We start from the raw sequence: 25,707 nt of genomic DNA on the forward strand, positions 1-25,707 counted from the left end.
ATCACCAAGCACGCCCAGTCAGTTATAGTCCATTCCCTGAAGTGAATGCAACATCATATAATCATAATAGTCATGGGTCTAACCGATGCCGTGGAGGTCATCATAATTTTCATAAAATTAATAAGATTACAAATAACCACCAGAAGTTGGAAATTACAAAAACTCACATCTTAATGATAAAAATGGTCAAGGCAAAAAGAAAATTAAAAATATTTGTCACCGATGTGGAATGACCAGTCATTAGTTTCGTAAAATTAATAAGATTACAAATAACCACCAGAAGTTGGAAATTACAAAAACTCACATCCTAATGATAAAAGTGGTCAAGGCAAAAAGAAAATTAAAAATATTTGTCACCGATATGGAATGACCAATCATTAGTTTCGCATATGATTCTCTCTAAAGCATTTTGTTGATCTTTATCAAGCTTCTCTAACATCTAAAGAAAAATAAAATATCAAAACAAATTTTATTCAAAATGCTTTTCACGAAGATCAACCATAAATAACACATTTTGATGTTGCCGATTTTTTTGTCTACCAAAAAGGGACAAGTAGTGTTATATATGGTGATGGAAGAATAATATGTTGTTTTGTTTCATATTATTCATTATATTTTTATGTCATATTCGTTTCATGATAAATAAAGTCATCACAATCTTCTCAAAGTAATAAATTATGATTTTATTTCTATAAGTTGAATGTATCTTATGTTTTATTTATTTATTGAAGAAAAATATGGATATTCACAAAAGAAATGGGGAAGATATATGTCTTGCAGACAGTGCAATAACACATAACATTTTTAATAATGAAAAATGTTTTGCTTACTTATCAATTGGAGAACTAAATGTTAATACAATACCGGGTAGTGTAGGATCTGAAAGAGCGAATATAATATTACCACAATGGACAATAATTACAATTGGTAATGCATTATTTTCATTAAAATCATCAAGAAATTTATTAAGTTTTAAGGATATCGGAGTAACGTATATCATGTTGAAACAACTAGTGATGGTCATAAAGATTATCTCAATATAACAAAAATGATATCGGGTAAGAAAAATCTTTTGGAAAAATTGCCCGTATTGTCCTTCGGATATTTAATAAATATTAGAATGATTGAATCGCATGCTATTGAAAATAAAATGTATGATAACACCTTCAAAGTTTGGCGTGACCGGTTGGGCCATCCCGTATCAATTATGATGCATAAAAGAAATGAAACTTCAAGTGGTCATTCCTTGCAAAACCAGAAGATTTTTCAAACTAATGAATTGTCTAGTGTTGCATGCTCTCAAGGAAACTTAATTTCCCATTCATCATTAAACAAAGTTGGTTATGAAAGCCCTAATTTCTTAGAAAAAAAAATCAAAGGGATATATGTGGACCATTTAGATATTTTATAGCTTTAATTGACGCATCATCTAAATGGTCATATGTGTGCTTGTTTTCTAGTTGTAATCTCGCTTTTGCAAGATTACATGCACAAATAATCCACCTAAGGGCACATTTTCCTAATTACCCAATTAAGAAAATTCAACTTGACAATATTGGAGAATTTAAATCACAAGCTTTGAATAAATATTGCATGTCGATTGGGATAACTATTGAACATCATGTTGCACATGTTCATACACAAAATGGTCTAGATGAGTTGTTAATCAAACATCTTTAATTAATTCAAAGACCATCACTAATTCATTCTAAACTTCCTACATTGATATTAGGCATTCAGTTTTACACGCAACATCATTTATTCAATCAGGCCAAATAGTTATCATATGTTCTCCCCTATTCAATAGGTTTGCGGTCAGGAACCAAATATTTCCCATATAAGGACGTTTGTGCATGCAGTTTATGTACCCGTTTCTCTACCCCACTATACAAAAATGCGTCGCTAAAGATGAATGAGAATTTATGTTGGATATGAATCTCCATCTATATTAAATTATTTAGAACAATCAACTAGAGATTTATTTACAACTAGATTTGATGAATTGGTTTTTCCAACATTAGAAGGAAAAATAAAGAAGTTGGAAAATAAAATATCTTGCAATGAATTATCCCTCTCATTTTTAAATCCTCTTTCAAGTCGACGTGATCTTGAAAAATATAATTTATTTACAAACTGTAGCATATCAATTGCAAGATGTATTTACTGATCCTAAGTGAGTAACAAAGTCTCATGTACCAGTTATAAATGCTCCAATTAGAATTGATATCCAAGAAGGAAAAAAATATTACTACAAATGAATCTTAGGCATGTCTGTAGTGTTGAAGACCAACCGGTTCCAAAGATAAAAATCCTCAAAAATGAAACGGAAGAAATATAATTGATGGTCCAAAAGAGAAAACAAAATCTCTTGAAAAGATTAATGAAGCTCTACAAGAGCCCAATGACACAACAAAAGAAACTAAGGTACCTGAAAATTATAAAAATGAAGAGATCTCAATAAATTGTGTGATGACAAGAATAAGATGAAACCGAAATAAGACAGTCGTCGATGATAATTTTTCATATCATGTTACGTATGAGATTATGGAAGAAAATTCTCTTTAAAAAAAAAGAGATTATGGAAGAAAATAAGGATCATGAACCCGAATATATAGATGAATATAGAAATAGAAAAGATTGGCCAAAATGGAAAGATGAAATACATAAAGAGCTCAATTCTCTTACTTAACGAAAAGTTTTTGTAATTGTAGTATGTACACCAAAAAGAGTAAAACAAGTGGGACACAAATGAGTATATGTGTTTAAAAAGAAACGATAAAAATGAAGTTATGAGATATAAAACAAGACTCGTTGCACAATATTTTACCTAAAGGCCCATAATTGATTATGAAGAGACGTATGTTCATTTGGTTGATGCAATTATATACTATTATCTAATAAGTTTGGCAACACACGCAAAACTAGAGAAATCCTAGAAGGGTTTAACGTGCAAGAAGCATAAACTTCTAATTCTCGAAAAGTATATTCAGTAAAATTAAATAAATCTTTGTATAGATTGAAACATTATGGTCATATATGATTCAATTGTTTAAGTACATTTTTGTTGAAAAATGGCTATAAAAATGATCCAATAAGCTCATCTGTATTCATAAAAAGATACAGATTAGAATTTTTCATAATTGATTTTATTGTAAATGATTTGAACATAATTTGAACTTCTAGATAATTGGAAAAGGTCACTTCTTGTTTGAAAGAAAATTTTGAAATCCATGATCTTGGTAAAATGAAATTTTGTTTGGGTCTTCAAATTGAACACACAAAAATGGAGTTTTTGTACATTACTATCTAGAAAAGGTATTTAAAAGGTTTTATTTGAATAACTCACATCCATGAGTTATCCGTTGGTGGTAAGACACTTAGATGACAAAAAGGACCAATTTCAGCATCATAAAAAATATGAAAATCTTCTTATTCCCAAAAAACCATGTCTTAGTGTTATTGGTGCACTTATATATCTTTCTACTGATAAAAGACCTGATATATCCTTTATCGTAAACTTATTAGCAAGATATAGTTCTTGTCCAACAAGAAGACATTGGAATGGAGTCAAACGCATTCCTTCGTATCTTCGAGGTATAGTGGATATGAATTTATACTAATCAAATTCATCAAATGCGAAGTTAATTGGTTATGCAGATGTTAGATATTTATCTGATCCACATAAAGCTCGAACTCAAACATGTTATTTATTCACTTATGGAGGTAAGAAAATTTATTGAAATCATGTTAAACAAACTTTAGTTGCTACTTATTCTAACCATGCATAGATTATGGCAATTTATAAGGCAAGTCATGAATGTATTTAGTTAATAAAGTTAACTCAACACATTGGCAAGAATTGTGGTCTAACTTCTAACAGGGATGTTCCAACCATACTATATGAAAATCATACGACTTGTATAGCTCCATTTAAGGAAGGATTTATCAAAGGAGAAAGAACCAAGCATATATCACCTAAGTTCTTTCTCACTCATGATCTTCAAAAGGAGTGTGACATCAACATCCAAAAAATTCAATCAAGTAACAACTTTCTCGATTTGTTCACTAAAACACTTCCTACATCTAAATTTGAAAAGATTGTATGAAACATTGCTATGCGGTGCTTCAAGGAAATCAATTGATGTGCGGATCAGGGGGAGTTGGAAACATACTGTACTCTTTTCCTTAGCTATGTTTTTCCCACTAGGTTTTCTTAGCCAGATTTTTAACGAGGCAATTGTTTCCAATATATATTATTAATCATGTACTCTTTTTCCTTAATAAATAGTTTTTCCCATGAGGTTTTACCTATTAAGGTTTTAATGAGACATGATACAATCGTCATTTAATGTGGAGTGTTATGAAATATTAGTTTGTGAATGACCATTAGATTCCCCATTAGATTCCCCATTTATCCCATAACTCTCTATCATTACTTAGCATTAGTAACAACCATTTCAATGTGTTTTATGAGTGTAATAATGCACCAGCATAATGTGTATTCATTTTTCATCTTATTTTGATTGTATAAATAATGCGCTATATGTATTAGAAACTTAATGATTTTATCACAAATATTGAAACTGATATGCTACAATGTGTAAATGAATTATATTTTTCAAATTCACATTAACTTGAATGATGATCTAAAAATGAGAGTGATAATTCATTGAAAGATATTTTATTTTACAGTTTCTTTATTTCTCCTTCTAATATTAGAAAAACCGATTCATCAAAATGACAATCATCAAATCTTGCTGTAAATAAATATCAAGTTAATGGTTCTAAATAATTTAATATAGATGGAAATTCATATACAACAAAAGTTCTCATTCTTCTTTGATGACTTATTTTTATGCAGTGTTATGATGTATCATCAACCAAAATTTTATTTCAGCTAATGTTAGTAATGTGACATAGATTGATAATTTATCGAACGTTACAAAAATTCGTACGTTTAATCGTTTATTGTTTATAACTGACACTTGCGATTGATAAAATTATTTACAAAAAATCGCTCGTAATAAAAAAAATCAAAACAATTGCAATGGTAAATTAATAAAAACAAATTTTGCTATTAGTATTTAATTTTTTATAAATCTAGTAATAATATATAACAACAATAACAATGACAAAAAAAAAAACAAAAAAAAAAAAAATACAAGATCAAGAAAAAAAAAACCAAACCAAAAACAAAAACTAAGATATAGTGATATACCAAGTAATTTAAGGGTGGAATAAGCAATAAAGGTCGGACAATGTGATGCCCTAGCCTTAGGGAGCAGATCATTACCGGGAATCGCCGGTGGCAACTTTCCTCCATTAACCGGAACATACCTGAAATATTTTTGCTCAAAACAAGACACCCCCCTCTCTCTCTCTCTCTCTCTCTCTCTCTCTCTCACTAAAAAACACATACTTTTGCTTTATTTTTGCAGGCGAGGGGTTAATTGATGTCCACACCCTCCTCTTTCACTTATCCTTTCACTTCTGATCAACCTTACATCACCCACCATTGCCTTTTTCACCCTAATTGTTCTTAATCAATTTGAGTATATATGTATAATTATTGACGGTGACCTGCTAGGCTGTGCTACTATACTGTTCCCGTTTTGCTGATGTAATTTTTGTTTAAGAAGAATTCGGTGGAGGAAACTGAGAAGAGATCGGAGGAAAAAATGGAGTTTGATGAACACGAGGAACAAGAAGAGGAGGTCGGAATTCAGCTTCCGCCGGGTAATTACGATGGGGTTGGGAATTCAGGTAGGGGGAGGGAAGTGAGGAAAAGCGGAGGCGGTGGTGGTGGGTTCCGGTATCGGGAGTGTTTAAAGAACCACGCTGTAGGCATTGGCGGACACGCGGTGGATGGTTGTGGAGAGTTTATGGCTGCCGGAGATGAAGGTACTTTGGATGCACTTAAATGTGCCGCCTGCAATTGTCATCGGAACTTCCATCGTAAGGAGATCGAAGGTCAACAACGACAACATCAGCAGCTGCAGCAGCAGCACCAGGCTGCGTTACAGCATCAGTACATGACACCACCGCCATACTACCATCCTCATCACCGACCGACCGGATACTTGCATATGACGCCGGCTCCGTCTTCTCACCACCAGCGTCCGCTAGCTCTACCGTCTACATCCCGAGAGGATCTGGAAGAGATCTCAAATCCTAGCTCAAGCGGAGGCGGAGGTGGAGGCGGACTCGGTGGCGGTGTCGGCGGTGGAAGCGGTTCAAGAAAGCGTTTCCGAACAAAATTCACTCAGGATCAGAAGGACCGGATGCTGGCGTTCTCCGAGACGTTAGGGTGGCGGATCCAGAAACAAGACGAGGCCGCCGTACAACATTTCTGCGCGGAGACCGGCGTCAAACGCCATGTTCTCAAGGTCTGGATGCATAATAACAAGCACACAATTGGTAAGAAACCCTAATTTTTCGTAGGAACAGAAATTCATTCCATCGGTCTTTTAATTCTCAACTTCTGTAGGAATTTCGATCGGTCTGAGTCTTCTTTAGCTAGTAATTAATTTTGTTTTAATTTAAATCCTTGTGATCATAATCTCTAACTCTTTCTCACTCTCAGATCCATCTTAATGTTAAATATCCTTTAATTTCCACTTGGATTCTAACAATTCGACATCGATCCAAACATGTAAATCATTCTCATCTTCATCTTCATCTCGTCACATCGTTTTCAATTGATTTCTTCAAAATTCAACAAACTCATATCACATTACACACGCAGACATCACGAATCCATTAAAAACAAAAGAAATTTAATGCGGAGAGAGAAAGAGAGAGGTGATGACGATACCAGAAGAAGAATCAGGAAGACGTGTTAGACATGCAGAGCTATCTTCTGTCACCTTCTCCTTAATTTCGTTAGGCTCCATTTTTAGCTTTTATCTTCTCTCTCTAGATCTCTCTCACTTCAACACAGAACAGCGACATTAATTTCACTGCAATCACCTCAAAGTTTTGCTAATTTGGTGAAGATGATGATATATGCATGGCGTTCAGTATCGATCGTATTTGTACCTTTCACATCCACATTCATTTCACTCATAACTTAATGCCCAATGGAACAACACACAAAGTTTTGCTTACAATTTTTAATTTTTTTTTTTGAAAACTAAATTGCAAATAAATTTAACTAAAACAAAACACGTGTTTTGATCCGAACTCAACTGGATTGATCCAAACTAGTCACTATTGATCTGGTTTAGTTCGACTCGTTAGATTTTAGCTTTGATCGGTTTAATAGTTTTCAAAAAATACCTAACTAAAAATCTATGAAAGTGGGGAGAAATTTACAACCTTAGGTTATAGTTTATATTTTGGGGGTTGAGAATTATATATATATTTAAAATTTTATTCTAATTTTTTTTTAAAAACATGTAGCAACTATTAAAGATGTAGTAGATGGAGAGGGGATACAATCGTACTTGTTAACCATTCATTTGTTCGTTCTTGTTTAACTTTTCCACATTATCATATCATGGTTTAACTAGAAACTAAAAGGCAAAAAGAACAATTTTAATGCGTAATCCCTTGGAGCTTTCATCAATTGGTCCCACGATCAATATGTGAAGATAAATCGCAATGTCGTTATAGTCATGAAATGAAAGTGATTTTCAAACTCAACATCAAACGCCACTATTAGACTTTTATAGTCTTGCCACTTTTTTGTTCATACAAACAGGCATATACAAGTACACTAATTATATATTATCTTGTTCCAGTTCGTTATCGAAATCATAAATGGAATCATATACCAACTTTGATCAAACACGTATATTCGATTGATAACATTTGATTCAATTTGTGGTTAGAAAAAACATGAACCTTAATCAATATTTCGACATGTTAAAAATATTATATATCAAAACAAAAGAAACTTGTAAATTTATTCTTTTGAATACTGGTCCACAAATAATAGCAATGATCTAGCAAAAAGAACAAATGATGAAACGTTCGGAGATAGCCCAAATAAGACTCGATACCTAAAGAAACCGATTTAGTGAAATCCTTTTACATCTATCTAGAATCTGTAAAAACGGAAACAACACAACACCATCTATAAGAATGTCTTTACTCGCTCGAGGCATTTTTCTTGAAAGACAATTTGTTCCGATACTTTCAAGTGGACCACAAGTTATCTAACACCGCATCAAGAAATTGCTTTTGAAATGAGTTAGTATATATTAGCCGAGTCGACCATTCTCACAAACTAAATTTGTAAAATATATTTTAACTATACACACGTATGTACGTGTAGGTGTACACACGTACATACACATACACTATACATATTTAAACCATATTTTTAGAATCAAGAGTAAATGGGTAAATGTCATCTATGAAGGTCTTTACTGATCCTTTTTTGTTTTTGGCTAACATGAGTTGCATATTATGATGACAAAGCACAAGGAAGATGATTTTTAGGTTTTAACATGAGATCTCAATTATGGTTTTTCATTTCTTCGGCACCAAGTACATAAAAGAAGAGATGCGTTATAACCCCATAGTATAGATGATCAAAATGATAGGCAATTTTTTTCTTTAGGCTTTTGAAAGAAAGTATGTATTTGTTTTGCGGAAACATGGTTGTATTAATCTTGTATTACATGTCATAAAAAAATATTTCTTTTTCTTCCTAATATTTGATTTTGTATTTTTGGACTTCTAACATATATGATAGACATCGAGAGCTCATTTGAACAACGTGTGTGAGGTTTCAATACAACCATAATCGTCATGACAAAAAGAATGAAAGTAAAGTATTGTAATATCACAAAAATCATAGTAAACATTTTCGTTTTTAAAACCATTTAATAATCCACAAACCATACAAAACATTGTTTTCATGAACATAGTCAAATCAGAGTATTCCAAAATCCTCAATCAACAAAATATCCAATGATGATGTGCACGGTTACGCCTTCGTCTTGTCCTGATCATCTGATGTACCTGAAACCATGAAATCAAACTACAAATCAAAACTTAGTGACTTTCCCCCAAAATACCACACATAATGAAATAGATAACGACATGCATATACGAGTCTTCAGCCAGATTGAACCGCCTCGCAAGGCCTACAACATATTTGAACTGTTCTAAGGGCCTACTACCTGATCGGAATGCCTCACAGCGCCTACAGACTATCCGGACCACCCTGAGTATCTTGGCGTTCAACACAAAGTAGGACCGCCTCAACCCAACCCATCACAATATTTCGACATATACACATAATGATATAACAAATAATAACCAGCAAAACAAGTAATCATACAAATTTACCAACTATCTAATCTCTACAACATACCACATTCTATGTACCAAGATAGATACAAAGTCCAGACGGCAGACATTGGTGCCTTCGACCCCTGAGTACAGTGAAGAAGAACTTACCTCAATCCACTGTCAGAGAAAACACGAACTCCTCACAGTACCAATTCACCAAAAGCCCTTAAATCAAAACCAACGTAAAACCTCAAACCAACAAGTGCTTTTAATAAGACAAACTCCACTAAGTGCAAAATACCTCAAACCTCGAACCATTTCCCCTTACTGAGACCTACCCTAACAACTAACCAATAATCAACGTATCAAAATGTCAAGAGTTAGACTTTTTTTAACCCACACCCTACGTACTCCTAACTCTACGCATGACGTAGAGTCTTATTCTGAAAACGAGACTCCACTACACTACGTTGGGTGTAGCCTAGATTACACATAGTGTAATTGCCTTAGATTCCAAAACTCACATTAAGCACTTATTTCCATAAGACCTTTCACATAATACACATATTTAACTTTAATGAGCATTCTAAACCATAAAGTCTATAACTTTATGCCTTTGCATGGCTAAAGACAGTTCAAATCCAAAAACCCAACTTATTACACAATCTCAATCTCCATATCTCATGCATAGATGGGAGGAAGGGACCATGATTGCATTTTTATGATTCCATGCACACAAAAACATCTGAAAAGGCTACTCATAAGACTTGGAGTAGCTCATACCCAATTAGACCAAGAATATGGGACCAAAAAGGACATAAACCTAAAGACTAACAAGATCTAACAAACCATTCATCGAGTTTTGAACTTTATACCTCCTGGAGAATGTGGATGAGATGCAAGTTCCAGATCCACAAGGCTTGAAGCTTCCTAAGTGCTCTCCAATGGAATCTTCCTTCAAAGATGAACAAAAAACACTCAAAAAGCTCAAAATTGACAAATGGAGATTAGGGTTTGAGGTAGCTGCTTAAAGGGAGTGAAGGCTGATAATAAAAGGCCTCAAGGGAGTAAGAGCCCTTAAATAGGGCTCAAAAACACGAAATTACGCTTTGGGCTCTGGGATAGTACGCACTGTGTATACAGACCTACGCTCATCGTAGGTCATTAAAACCGCACTCCAAGTTATCCTTCTATGTAGCGCGTGGAAGACTATCTACGCCCTACGTAGATACACACCCAACTTTACTTCTTAGGAAATAAGGAAAGGAATTTACAAACAAGCATCGAGTGTTATAATTCTCCCCCACTTGAATCAGACTTCTTCCTCAAAGTCTGATGCTATGAATAATTATGGGTAATGCTTGTGCATCTTGGGTTCCCAAGTCCACTCGGAACCTTCCAATGTTACCGCTGGACCTTGACCAAAGGTACCACCTTGTTGCGTAAGGCCTTCGTCTTCCTATCTATAATCTCTACCGATATCTCCACATAATTCAGACACTCATAGACCTGAATTTCATCAAAAGGAACCCCCACCAAATTGTCAACCATACATTTCCGAAGCTAAGAAACATGGAAAGTGTTGTGAATCTACCTAACCACCTTAAGCAGATCCAATCGATAAGCTACCTTGCCTACCCTGGCCACTACTCGGAACGATCCAATAAAACGGGTATCCAACTTGCCCCTCTTCTTGAAGCATATAACACCCATCCAAGTTGATACCTTCAGTAAAACCATATCCCTATCTTGGAACTCTAACTTAGATCATCGTCTGTTGGTATAACTCTTCTGTTAGCTCTAGGCTATCTGCAATCTCTTCCTGATTCGCTGGATGAGCTCTTTCGTCTCGAGAACTACCTCAACCTTCCCTATAACACTATGGTCGACCTCTCCTTATCATACTGGTGTGCAATACTTCCTCCCACAGAGAAGCTCGAAAGTCAGTGCTCCAGTACTAGAATGATAACCGTAATTATAAGAAAACTTAGATAGGGATGTAATGGTGGAAAATTTTAAAACGATTATATATTTTTCAACACCATAAAACTCATATAATATTCTCAAAATCTCATGTTATCAAATGTCATCACAATAAAAAATATCCCAGAATCTCAAAACATAATCTTCTGCCATTGTGTACAAATAACTCCGGCGCATTCCCACGATCCTCGGAAGTACCTGAAACACATATCATATGACACGGTAAGCATAATTGCTTAGTGAGTAACCCGAAATACCACATACAACACATAAGCCACTCGAGGCTATAACTCAGTATGACCCTCTGGTCAATGCGTCTCAGCGGGACCCTCCAGTCCCGTAGCTCGTTGGACCCTCTGGTACCGGTCTGTATCGTTGGACCCTCCGGTTCGGTCTATATCGTTGGACCCTTTGGTCCGACCTCTATCGTTGGACCCTCCGGTCCGGTCTATATTACACATAGCATATATATAACGCAATGCACATAAATCTCAAACATACATATACACATAAGACCCTCCGGTCTGCACACAGATACCACTCAAGGTAATGTATAGTGAGAAGACTCACCTCGGCTAGCAGGTGAGCAAATAACCTCGCGCTCGAATCTCGAACTAGCCTCCTCCTAACATAAAGGATGAATATCTCTAATTAATACTCTTTTCACGAATAAGATATCCGGAAGCGATTCTTTCTCTTTCTAACTCTTTGAAGTGGGTAAAAGACCATTTTACCCCTCCAAGGTTTCTATTACTTATGTTGACCAAAAACCCAAAGTCAACAGAAGTCAAACTCGAGTTAACAGTCCATATTTGACCCGACTCGTCAAGTGCACCCTCACGAATCGTCGAGTCCCCTCGTATCCTCAGAAGTCTCACAAAGCCCAGCTCAACTCGTCGAGTTGACCCCCAACTCGCTGTGTTATCGAACAATCAACCAGACAAACCCTCACTGACTCGTCGAGTCAGGCCATGGACTCGGCGAGTCCCTTCTATCAGATCCCTCATTCACACGATTCAAGGCAGATCCATCACTCCAAACGCTAGATCTACCATCCTACGGGTCGATTGTCACGTAAAGCTGCAAGCTTTACGTTTAAAGATAGCATACAAGGCTCATAATGCCAATATAACTCTAACAAGGATCATTAACCACAATAACTCTTGTATGGCTAGATAAAGCTACAATCATTGGACTCTATGGACGTTACAAAGCTCAGATCTGAAATCAAGACCTCAAAAGGGACCTTATGCATCAAAGTCCCAACAATGGTGGAAGAAACCCTAATCTTCCAAAGCAACAAGATCTAAGAAAAATAACAAGAAAGGTGCAAGCTTTTACCTCTTTCTCAAGCCTTTGCACGAAGTTACACCAGATCCATTGGTTCTCTAGCTTCCTTGTTGGATGATCTCCTCTTCTCCTCAAGAGAGGCACTAGACTACTCCAAGATTTAGCTTCTAAAACTCTCATGGCTCTTTATGCTCGTTTAGGGTTTTCTCTCAAAGAAGGGTAGCCGCAAATGAGGCTATAAGTGCCTTTAAATAGGTCCCAAACCCTGTAAATTAGGGTTTCTCTGCACAACACCTACTTGACGAGTCCCTCATCAGACTTGTCGGCTCCACTCATTAAATCCACAGGAGAAACCGACTCGACTCGGTGAGTTGGACCCTCAAATCGTCGAGTCTGTCCTTTAATCTCAAGAGTACTATACATAATAATATCCCTGAAAATACGGATGTTACAATTTCCCCCCACTTGAATTTGATTTTTCCCTCGAAATCGCTCGTCCAAACACATAGATTTATCCTGAAAACCCGAAAGGCACTACTGAAAGGATCTCATATCACACCGATATCTTTTCTACGGGCACCAGAAACCAAATAGAATCTCCAAAATCCAAAACAAAACCAACTCTTCCGCCGCTAAGATACCCCTTTCTGACGTTCCCGAAATCTGGATACTCAAGTGGCCACGCCCGTCGCCAGACTGCCCACTCAAGCTATCACCAGGTTGTTCGCTCCTCGAACATCAAACCCGGATAACTCACTGCACCTCTGATTCTCACAAGACAAAATCCAACAATTGGCTACCGCTCACTCATACCAAACGTACAAAACGATCCGAATTATGGCTCAAGGAACGAAGGGGTTCACATCCCACTAGGGGCTCATCCACTGACTATCATCAGAACCTGTCCGAACGATAAACTTCCAACACCCTGTTCTCCGAAACAAGAACAACAATTAAAAAAATCATGCTCATTCAGAAGTGTCCTCAGTCATCTAAAATCATAAGCCTCAGCCCTATTTCCCATATTCCGCTTTAACACTGAGCACCAAGTCCGATCTCGAACCCACAGTTGAACCTCCAAGGTTGTCCATTGCATTCACCCAACCTTCCTAATGATTTCCTCCTCATAACAACTACATCAGCCCATTGTGACGCACAAGTCACGAAGTTCGCCTTTCCCCAGAGAATGCTACACTCCCAACTGAAGATCGAATCGACCCCGACCTCTATCGTCTATTGCTCATAATTCCATGCATCTCGCGGTACCTCCCGTACCCAAGTAATGATCTACACAGCTCTAAGACCTCAGATGAAAAACAATTCCCCTCAACATAGAACCCACCTCAAAATCCAGAATCTCATCTCGCCTACCCAACGAACCACCAGAGCCAAACTCAAACTTGAGAGTTTGGTCTAACCCATAGTTAGAACCACTCGACCCAATGAAGAAATCAACTCATGACTCATGATTCACTACCCGTGCGTATACCACTTCTCCATTTCCCTTGGGTTGCGACAGCCACAACTCAAAACAGAGTATATCATTTCTCGACAAATATGGAAACCCCAATCTCGCCCCTGGTTTGACCAGTAGGCTCCAAAAAACTCAATTATTAGGGCTACCCAAGCCTAAAACTCATCTGCGTCTTGCTCTGATCAGAGAGTGCTCCTCACAACACATTCTCGCTGGCTAGTTAGTACTATGGCTCAATGCAGCATCACAACAACCTTTCACTGACTAGTGAGTACTACGGATCCCCGCAGCATCACAACAACCTCTCACTAACTAGTGAGTACTACAACTCCCCACAGCATCACAACAACCTCTTACTGACTAGTGAGTACTACGAGTCCCCGCAGCATCACAACAACCTCTTACTGACTAGTGAGTACTACAGCTCCCCGCAACATTACAAAAACCTCTTACTAACTAGTGAGTACTATGGCTCCCCACAACATCACAACAACCTCTTACTGACTAGTGAGTACTACGGCTCCCCGCATCATCACAACAATCCTCACTGAGTAGTTGGTGAATACTACGGCTCCCTGCAGTACCACCACACCCCTTTGCTAACTCATGGATGTTGCAACTCCCTGCAACCTTACAACACTTTCTCTTACCACCCACGGTCTCAACCTCAAGCCGACGCCACACACTTCATCCATTAACGCACGTTTCACGGCCCAACATAGATAGGTGCACACATACCCATCCAAAAGTAAGCGTCGCTACTCCTGATGACAACAGACACGAAAACTCCTTTTCTCAATGCAATCCTCATTCTTTAATAATCTCGTTTATCACCAATTAGCCGAAGTGCTCCCACTGGAAGCAAGGATACTTGCTACACCAGTTTCCAACCCTCAACTCAGAACTCAGAATAATCTAGGAATAAGAACATCATACCCGGATACCTTGGTTTACCAACACAGAATCTCACAATGTTGTGCCCAGTTCACTGATCTCATACTCACGACCCCATGGTTGGATACCACATTGCTCTTGTAGAATCCCTTAACCGATCTCCCTCTCTTACCACTTGTAACCCTAGAGTATTCCATCTCCCAGTTCGAAACACCGAGGCATCGATAATGACTCAGAACATGATGTTGAAAACCCAAAACTTCCCCCCTCTACTGATCATTACCCACACAGAACTACTAATGTCGACCCTGAAATTGGTTAATGAATCAACGGCTGCCCTTCCGGGTGTATATATTACCATCTATACCTTCACTTGAAAATCTCAGCTATTGCACCCGCAATCCAGCGACCCGATCACACTCGAACTCGACATATGCTATCCCCAAAAATCACATGCCACAAAGAATCTTCCAATTCAATCATCCGTCCTTAAACCCAAACTCATACATCTATCCGTCTGGCACCTCGCCTCATCCTCGGGCTCATGTGTCTGCACCGCAGGTTCTCGTAACCATTTCTGTAACCATTCTCGAACAAATCTTTGATCCCCTCAATAAAATACCTGGTTCTCCCCCACTTAGGGTTCGAATCTTCACCAATTGGCACACCAACAATCTATCCCACAGACCGTTTCCACTAGTAACATTGCACCTACTCTTGGAAAGTGCTACACAACGCTCGATGATCTCCCCGACAAAGATCAAATAACTCTCAATACCCCGAATCTCAGATGAAATCCTCAGAACTTCCCATCATGACTGCCTCTGGTCATTCAGAATCTCACACCATTCCATCATCGGACCTCCCAATTGTCCAATATCAACCCTAACTCTTAGTCTGGAAATAATGAATTATCATTCTCCTCCTCATCGACTCCTCAACCCACGCTCCATCACATCTCTTATGATAAGAGCAACACCCACATTACCACTCTCGATACCCATCAAAGACAATAAGAGCCACCGCCCTGATATACTCCTCCTGATCGTCCGATGCTGCAGCTAACACATGGCCTACTATACTAAAACTAGGTGTATCTTGGTCCTTGACCATCTCAGTCCCCACTGACGACCTGTTCAAGTTATTTATTTACCTCGCGATAGACCTACTGCGATATACTCGGATTGAAAATCACCATCAGTGCAATCCCACAGGGCTCACCCCCAAACTCAGAATCTGAGATCTCAACACCTCTTACTTCTCCCATAGGAAACGAAATTAGCACCACTTAGGTATCAGAAAAGTGACATCTCCACTATCGGCCGGTCGCCCAGCCCAGATTGCATTCTCCCATAATGCACCATCCCTACTCATCCCTGAGTCTTGCGACCCTATCTGGCATCTTACTAACAATCCCTCGGAGCTAACTCAATTTCCCTCTCAAGGGGTTCTTCACTAAAACTCGTTCATCATGGCCTTCTGGCCCTATACCCTTTCACAGCTGCTCCTAGTCTAGATAATCACCACGGAATAATTGGTGAAACCAGAAGCACTAACCGCCACATGTCGTGGTACTCAAACCATGACATCACCTCTTGATCTACTACTTATCAGGGTCCTCGAACCATGAAATCAACTCTCGATCTACTACAAATCATGGTACTCGAACCATGATGTCACCTCTCGATCTGCTACAAATCATACTACTCGAACCATGACGTCACCTCTCGATCTGCTACTTAGATCCTTCGGGATACTCCTTGCATCGAGTATGGGTCCTCTGTTTTTAGTAGTACGGGCCCATACTACCTGGCATATCTACCCATACTTTCAAGACGGACCATCTCCGATTCCCTAAGTAGCGACTCGACCTCCTCAATCACCAATCCCAGTACGCGTGCTTGCTTCCCAGCAAAATGCTCTACTCATACTCAAAAGATATCACTGAATTCAACAACTCTACCCCTCGTGGGTATCTAACTACTCTCTCTATAGGGTTCACAATTTCTCATCTAGGTGTCTCTCCTAGATTACTCCTCTACTCAAATGCCTCTCTAAAAGGATTCCTGCTGGATACTCTTACTCAGCACATACTTGAAGCACATCACAGATAACAGTAACTTCTAGGCTAAGGCATCACAAATCAGGCCACTCTAGTCCTAAAATATGAAATATCAAGCCTATCTCTAGCATGCAAAATATCTCATTATAACACATAATGTAAGGGTATTTTGGGAAATCACCGTTCGGGCGCTGGCTGATTGTACACACTGCTCTTTTCCGCTTTCTCTTGAAACTCTTGTCCACTTAGAAAAATCATTTCTTAGTAAAATTTTCTCAAATCCTCAGTTTGAGTCCAGATGTACCCGAAGGTGCATCCAAATCCCTTAAACCAAGGCTCTGATACAAACTTGTAACGTCATAAATTTTTAAAACAAAATTTCATTTTTCAACACCATAAAACTCATATAATATTCTCAAAATCTCATGTTATCAAATGTCATCACAATACAACATATCCCAGAATATCAAAACATAATAGTCTTCCAGTAAGTACAAATCATGCCGGTGTCTTCCCGCGATCCTCGGAAGTACCTGAAACACATATCATATGACACGGTAAGCATAATTGCTTAGTGAGTAACCCGAAATACCACATACAACACATAAGCCACTCGAGGCTATAACTCAGTATGACCCTCTGGCCAATGTGTCTCAGCGGGACCCTCCAGTCCCGTAGCTCGTTTTTGGTCCGACCTCTATCGTTGGACCCTCCGGTCCGGTCTATATAACACATAGCATATATATAACGCAATGCACATAAATCTCAAACATACATATACACATAAGACCCTCCGGTCTGCACACAGATACCACTCAAGGTAATGTATAGTGAGAAGACTCACCTCGGCTAGCAGGTGAGCAAATAACCTCACACCCGAATTTCGAACTAGCCTCCTCCTAACATAAAGGATGAATATCTCTAATTAATACTCTTTTCACAACTAAGATATCCGGAAGCGATTCTTTCTCTTTCTAACTCTTTGAAGTGGGTAAAAGACCATTGTACCCCTCCAAGGTCTCTTTTACTTATGTTGACCAAAACCCAAAGTCAACAGAAGTCAAACTCGAGTCAACAATCCATATTTGACTCAACTCGTCGAATGCACCCTCGGTAGTTTTCGAGTCCCCTCGTATCCTCAACAGTCTCACAAAGACCAACTCAAATCGTCGAGTTGACCACCAACTTGCTGAGTTATCGAACAATCAACCCATCAGGAAAAACCCTCACCGACTCGTTGAGTCAGGCCATGGACTCAGCAAGCCCCTTCAATCAGATCCCTCATTCACATGATTCAAGGCAAATCCATCACTCCAAACACTAGATCTACCATCCTAAGGGTCAATTATCACGTAAAGCTTCAAGCTTTACGTTTAAACATGGCATACATGGCTCATAATGCAAATATAACTCTAACAAGGATGATTAACGACAATAACTCTTGTATGGCTAGATAAAGCTACAATCATTGGACTCTCTGGACCTCACAAAGCTCAGATTTGAAATCAAGACCTCAAAAGGGACCTTATGAAACAAAGTCCCAACAATGGTGGAAGAAACCCTAATCTTCCAATGCAAGAAGATCTAAGCAAAATAATAGGAAAGGTCCAAGCTTTTACCTCTTGCTCAAGCATTTGCACGAGGTTACACCAGATCCATTGGTTCTCTAGCTTCCTTGTTGGATGATCTCCTCTTCTCCTCAAGAGAGGCACTAGACTACTCTAAGATTTAGCTTCCAAAACTCTCATGGCTCTTTATGCACGTTTAGGGTTTTCTCTCAAAGAAAGGTAGCAGCAAATGAGGCTATAAGTGCCTTTAAATAGGTCCCAAACCCTGTAAATTAGGGTTTCTCTACCCAACACCTACTTAGCGAGTCCCTCATCTGACTCGTCGAGTCCACTCATTAAATCCACAGGTGAAACCCGACTCGACTCAACGAGTTCGACCCTCAACTCGTTGAGTCCCTCCTTCAATCTCTAGAGTAGTATACACAATAATATCCCTGAAAATCCGGATGTTAAAGGGGATGGTAGGAGTCCAAAATCCTTCCGAAAGCGACAACACTAGCCCTCAGCATATCCTCGAGCGTCAGAATAGTCTGCTCATTCTGTTCATTAGTCTGAGGGTGTTAAGTGGTGCTGAAATGAGTCTTGTACCCAACTCCTCATGGAACTTCTATCAAAACGGGAAGTAAACCGTACATCACTATTAGATACAATAGAAATTGGTACACCGTGACGAGCAAAAATCTCACGCACATACACGTTGGCCAACTTCTCGGCTGAAGAACTCTCTAGAATGGCAAGAAAGTGGGCTCTATTGGTCAACCGGTCAATGATAACCCAAATCACATCAAATCCTTGGCCATCCTCGGCATCTTGGTAATGAAATCCATAGTGATGTATTCTCATTTCCACATGGGAACCTCTAAGGGCTGCAACTTTCCATGCAGCCTCTGGTGCTCATTCTTGACCATCCGACATGTCAAGTATCTCTCTGCGTACTATGTAATCTCTCGCTTCATGCATGGCCACCAATAACTAAGTCACAAGTCTCGATACTTCTTTGTGGCTCCAGGGTAAATCGAGAACCTGGACTTATGAGCCACCTCCCTAACTCCCTCAACCTAGGCCTTCCTAATCAAATCCATATGTGGGGAGTCGATGGTCATCCTTAAATAGTACTCTCATCCAGGAATGACACTCGCATTGCGACTCAAAGTGTTAGCGACTACATTGGCCTTCCACAGATGATAGATAATCTCACAATCATAATCGTCGACAACATCAAGCCATCTGTGTTACCTCATGTTTAGATTCGGTTGATCCATAAGATATATCAAACTCTTGTGATCTGTATAGATGGTACATCGGACTCCATGGAGATAATATCACCCAATCTTGAGGGAGAAAACCACCCCCCAGCTCCAGATCATACGTAAGATACCTAGCCTCATGAGGCTTCAAATGCCTGGATGCATAGGCTATGACTTTACCCCACTGCATAAGGACCGCCCCTAAACCCGTGATCGATGCATCAGATAATACCGAAAAATCCTCAACATGCTCAGGAAGGGTTAGTATCGAATCCTCACATAAATTCCTTCGTTGAGTCTCAAATGCAGCCAGTTGCTTAGGCCCCCAATGGAAAACCACACTCTTCTTTGTTAGGCGGGTAAGAGGAACAACAATCTTGGAGAAATCCTAAATGAATCTCCAATAATAACCATCCAATCCCAGAAAACTCCTAATCTCATATGGCGACTTCGGGACCTCCCACTTTATCACTACCTCGATCTTGGCCAGATTGACCAGAATCTCATTCTAATTGACGAGGTGTCCCAGAAACTTGACCTCTCGTAACTAGAACTCACACTTAGAAGAGTTGGTATTAAGCCTAATCGGTCTCAGTACCCGAAGTATCTATCTAAAATGCTCCTCATGCTGCTACTTGTTCTTGGAGTAGACAAAAATATCATTAATGAAAACAATCATTGACCATTCGATCATCGGCTTGGATACCCGGTTCATCAAACCCATGAATGTTGAAGGCGCATTGGTGAGCCCAAACAACATCACTGCAAACTCGTAATGGCCATAACGAGTTCGGAATGTTGTCTTTTCCACATACTCCTGCCTGACTCTCATATGGTGGTAAGCCGACCACACATCAATCTTGGAGAACCAAGATACACCTTGAAACTGATCAAAGAGGTCATCAATTCTAGGGAGTGGGTAACGATTCTCACTGTTAACTTGTTCAAATCCCGGTAGTTTATGCACATATGATGAGACCTATCCTTCTTGTTCACAAACAGAATCAAGGCTCCCCAAGGTGAACTACTCGGTTTAATAAACTGCTTTCCCAAAAGCTCCTGGAGCTGAGAGGACAAAATCCTGCATCTCAGGTAGTGCGAGGCAATACGGCGCCTTAGAATCGGGACCTCAAAGGGGATCAAATCGATCCTGAACTCCACTTACCTCACGAGAGGCACACTGGGTAAATCCTCCAGAGATACATCTAGAAGCTCCCTGACCATTGGCACATCTGAAACCGAAACTCTCCCCTCAACATGAGTGCCAACCACATATGCGAGATAACCCAAACACCTATGTTGAAGATACTGCCGAGCCCTGGCAGCTGAACAGAAGGATGGACCAATGCAGGTACCCTTGCCATAAATAGTCAGTTCTCTCCCACTTGCAGTTCAAACTACCACCAATTATCTTGCACAGTTGATCAATGATCCAAATATGATCAACCAATCTATCCCTAAAATCAAGCATAAACCCCCCATAAGGATGATAATCAAGTTAATCGGATAGGGAACCCCAAATATCTCCAAAGTACAATCCCAAAAAACACTCGAAGTAGAAATCCCGTGTTCATTGGCGATGGAAACTCGCAACGAACACTCCAATTCTCCAAGAGTCATGCCAAAATCCCTACTAAAGGACTGAGCTACAAAATACCAAGTCACACCAAAGTCAAAAAGCACAAGAGTAGACAAAGAATTCACTAAGAAGGTACCTATTAGAAATATAAGCATAAACAATATTGAATAACTAAACATAAAGAAAGGAATACATACCAGTAACGACGTCAGGTGCCGCCATGGCCTCCTCCGTTGTGATCTGAAAAGCACAACCCTTGACGTTCGAGGCATCAGCTTCCCCTGACATCTTTCCGTGAAAAGCACAAACCTTGGCCATGGTAGTGGGGCCTACTGATGACATTACATCGTGAACTGCCCCTCGTTGCCACATTTGTGGCACCCCATAGCTAGTTGACATGCTTCCTCATGCATCTTCCCACACTTGCCACAAGTGTGTCCCCTATGTCCTCTGGATCATGAATCAACGAGCTTAAATAGTTTTTCTGTTGGCCGAGTCTGAACTATAGTCTACCTCCAATCTCTAGTCTGGGTCTCAATCTTAATCTCTGTCCTCCAAGCGAAGGACTGCATCTTGTGTGTGTGTGTATATATATATATATATATATATATATATATATATATATATATATAGACACACACACACATGCACACACACACACATTTGGGTCAATACAAAATCATGGATATCCGCCTTGAGCATGGTTAAGTAATGGGACATCTAAACTTGGTCCGAAGCAACATACTCAGGGCAAAAAAGGCTTTCTCTGTAAACATCTTGTTGATCTTCCTCACTGACTTTCTTGTCTGCTTCAGCAACAGGTATTCCCAGACTAACCTATTCCTCTCTACCAATGAAACATACTCACTATAGAGCATCTCCATAAACTGATCCTAAGTTGTTGCGGCCTTCTCCATAGGAGAATAAGCACTGGTCACCAACTTCCACCAAACCTTCGCCCCCAAACGAAGAAGGTTAAAGGTGAAATTGACCTTCTGGTCTTATGGGCACGAGCAAGGGAAGAAACAACCCTACATATCAGATATACAACAAACCTTCCCCTGAAGTCACATAGTATCAACCTCAGTCACAACAGTGTATAACTCTTTGAAAAGCTCAATCATTACCATCATAATCGACCCAAATACCTCTTGGGTTGCCTTCCTAACAGCCATGGTCACCTGATTGGTGATCATCTCAGGAATCTCATCAGTCAGTCCTGGCTTCTCTGGGCCGCTAACTCCTGATCTGGACCCTCTAGTTATCAGCATCTTGAAAATAAACCAGAAGAACATCAGAAGAATAATAACAATTCATACTACAATATCATCACGGAACCACTAAACCCTCAAGGTTCGTGACTCCCTTGATACGCGTAGGGGTCTAGTGCTTCCAGTATTACAAGTCCATACTACTTTCCATATCTTCTCATATTTCTCCTAGGGGGGGGGGGAGGGTGGTCACAGACCAACCGACCACGAGGCCGACTAACTAGGATACACATACATTATACACTCACCCTCTCAAGAGTGGCTAATCATCCCTCTAGCTATCCTACCACAAATCATACTCACTGATGAAACTTAGACTAACCCTAAAGCCGCTCGTGCATGTTAATCGTACATAATACTGAATTCAATAGACAGTCGAATACTTGATTCAACCCTAAGCCGATAATCAAACAAGGAATAAGAAATAAGACTAAATTAAACATTACTAGGCTATAAAATCTTAGTTATATACAACTATGATACACACCTTAAGCAACTACAATAATAATGTCAATTCCATATAGGATATTAAGCAATCCCCCTAGGCTATCATGCATCATAAATTTGACAATTCTAACATGAAATTCTAAAAGATCCTAAGCTAACAACTAGCATTCAATTCTATCATATCATCAATTCACAAAACAAGTGTGGGTATCTTGGGGAATATTTTCCTTGGCTTCGGTTGATTGTACACATCACATCCTTTTTGTCGGTCTTTTTAGAGTTAATTTTAAAAAAATATTTTTCAAATCCTTAGTTTGAGTCTGGAATCCCACAAGTGTTTATCAAATTCTCTCAAACCAGGGCTCTGATATGAACTTGTAACATCCAAAAAATCGTAGTATAACTTTTTGTTTTTAAAACCCTTTAATAATCCATAAATCATACAAAAACATTATTTTCAAGAACATAGTCAAATCAGAGTATCCTAAAATCATCAATCAATAAAATATCCAAGGATAATGTGCACATCACGCTTTTACCTTGTCCCACTCATCTGATGTACCTGAAACCATGAAATCAAAGTGTAAGCCAAATGATAGTGAGTTTCCCTCAAAATACCATACATAACCAAACAGATAACATCATGTATATACGATCCATCAACGTAACTGGATTTCCTCGTAGGGCCTACAACCTATCTGGACCGCTCTACAAACCAGGACCGCAACCCATAACAATATGTCGACATATACACATAATAAAATAACAAATAATAACCAACAAAACAGGTAATCACACATATCTACCGACTATCCAATCTCTACAACATACCATATTCTATATACCAAGATACATAAAAATTCCAGAGGGATGACATTGGCTCCTTCGATACCAAGTGTAGTGAGGAAGAACTCACCTCAACCAGCTCTCAGAGAAAACACGAACTAGAGCTAATGACCCTCAATTCACCAAAAAATGTTAAATCACAACTAAGGTAAAAACCTCAAACCAACAAGTCGTTATACTAAGACTAACTCTCTAAGGGAAAACGACCATTTTCCCTTCCCGAGACCTACCGTAACAGTTAACCAAAAGTCAATGAGTCAAGAAGTGAAAGGTTAGATTTCTGTTGACCTACGTGTTGCATACTCCCAACTTTATGCATGCCATAGAGTCTTATTTTGAAAACGGGACTCCACCAGGCTATAATGGGCGTAGCCTAGATTACGTATGGGATAATTACCTTAGATTCCAAAACTCACATTAAGCACTAATTTCCTTTAGACCTTTAACAAAATACATAGATCTAACCCTAATGAGCATTCTAAATCATAAAGCCTTTAACTTTATGCCTTTTCATGGATAAAGAGAGTTCAAATCTAAACCGTAGCTTATTACACAGTCTCAAGCACCATATCTGTGATGGTTTTTAGTCATAAGAACATCCTATGTGCTCATACAAACCCTAATGCTTGGATCTAGGTTTCTCTATTGTATATGCAATTTATCCAAGACTATAAACCCTAGATCTAGTATATGATAATCAATACAACATATAATTAGGGTTTAGATCATACCTTGATTGTTATGTAGCAAATACAATCTCAAATCCTTCTTGTAATGACTTTAGAAAGCTTAGAGTCACAAATGTCACTCCTCTAATGGTTCACAAACACCAAGAGCAAGAGAATGAAGAACAAGGAGAGTGGAGGCTTCCCAAAATCGTGCAAAACCCTAGAGAACAAGTTCACCACGTTTTTGGGGATAAAGGGTGCTATTTATACATGTAGGCTATTAGGGTTTTAAACTAGGAAACCCTAATCTGGCTACTTAAGCCCTAAGCAGCCCATGGATTCCTTTCTTAAAAGCCTTGGACGATTTCTAATGGGGTTCCCTATAGAATTCGTCTAACCTTATATAATAAGGTTATCCATAGCCCAATTGTAATTATCTTATAATTACAATTTCAGTCCCTTAAGTTTAATTAGTCTCTTTTAGTCACAAACTTAATTCTTATTAATTCTTGACTAATATTAATTAAACAATATGATTTCTCCTTTAATATATTATTCCCATAATATATTAATAAATCATATTTAATCCTTTCTCTCCATAATTCATCCTATCAAGTTGCTTTGGTGAAGGCAACCCAAAAGGACCATGCACCATCGGGTCAAGTATATACCAAAATAGTTATGGACTTAGACACTAATCCAACAGTCTCCCACTTGGATAAGTCTAATAACTATTCTGCGTATGACTTCAGATCCTGACCTGCAATCGTAGCTTTCTAAAGCCGCTGCCAACTCTGATCCTATCAGATACGCGTGTCCTTTAGATAAGGGATCATATATTCCTCCGTTCTGGATATCGTATAAGACATGATTTCTAATCATTCTCTCTGTACCATTTCTCAACTTCCGATTTATGACAACTTACTAATTGAACAAATCAAATTAGCCCTAGCTCGGCTGAGGATTTGCGTTTATCATCACTAAATCATCGAGGGGCCCAAAGATATCACTATTATCCTACTTTGGATAAAAGGAACGCATAAACTTTGACTCAGTGTTCGCTTGCACTCACTTACCGAATTACACACAACAATATGTTTTATAACACCAAGTTACTGGTGTGTTTACATATTAT

General features: G+C 38.7%; 1 protein-coding gene across 1 annotated transcript; it reads left to right on the forward strand.

Annotated features, from left to right (window-relative positions):
* Nucleotides 1-5,252: 5,252 nt before the first annotated feature.
* Nucleotides 5,253-6,544, forward strand: LOC145000967 (zinc-finger homeodomain protein 2-like). The gene has a single exon (XM_078960277.1). It carries the CDS (start codon nt 5,679-5,681, stop codon nt 6,429-6,431), a length of 753 nt encoding a protein of 250 aa, XP_078816403.1. The 5' UTR covers nt 5,253-5,678; the 3' UTR covers nt 6,432-6,544.
* The last annotated feature ends 19,163 nt before the right edge of the window (nt 6,545-25,707 follow it).

This window comes from Lactuca saligna, chromosome 6 (genome assembly GCF_052625555.1).
Source record: "Lactuca saligna cultivar CGN05327 chromosome 6, ASM5262555v1, whole genome shotgun sequence".
Classification (NCBI taxonomy): domain Eukaryota; kingdom Viridiplantae; phylum Streptophyta; class Magnoliopsida; order Asterales; family Asteraceae; genus Lactuca; species Lactuca saligna.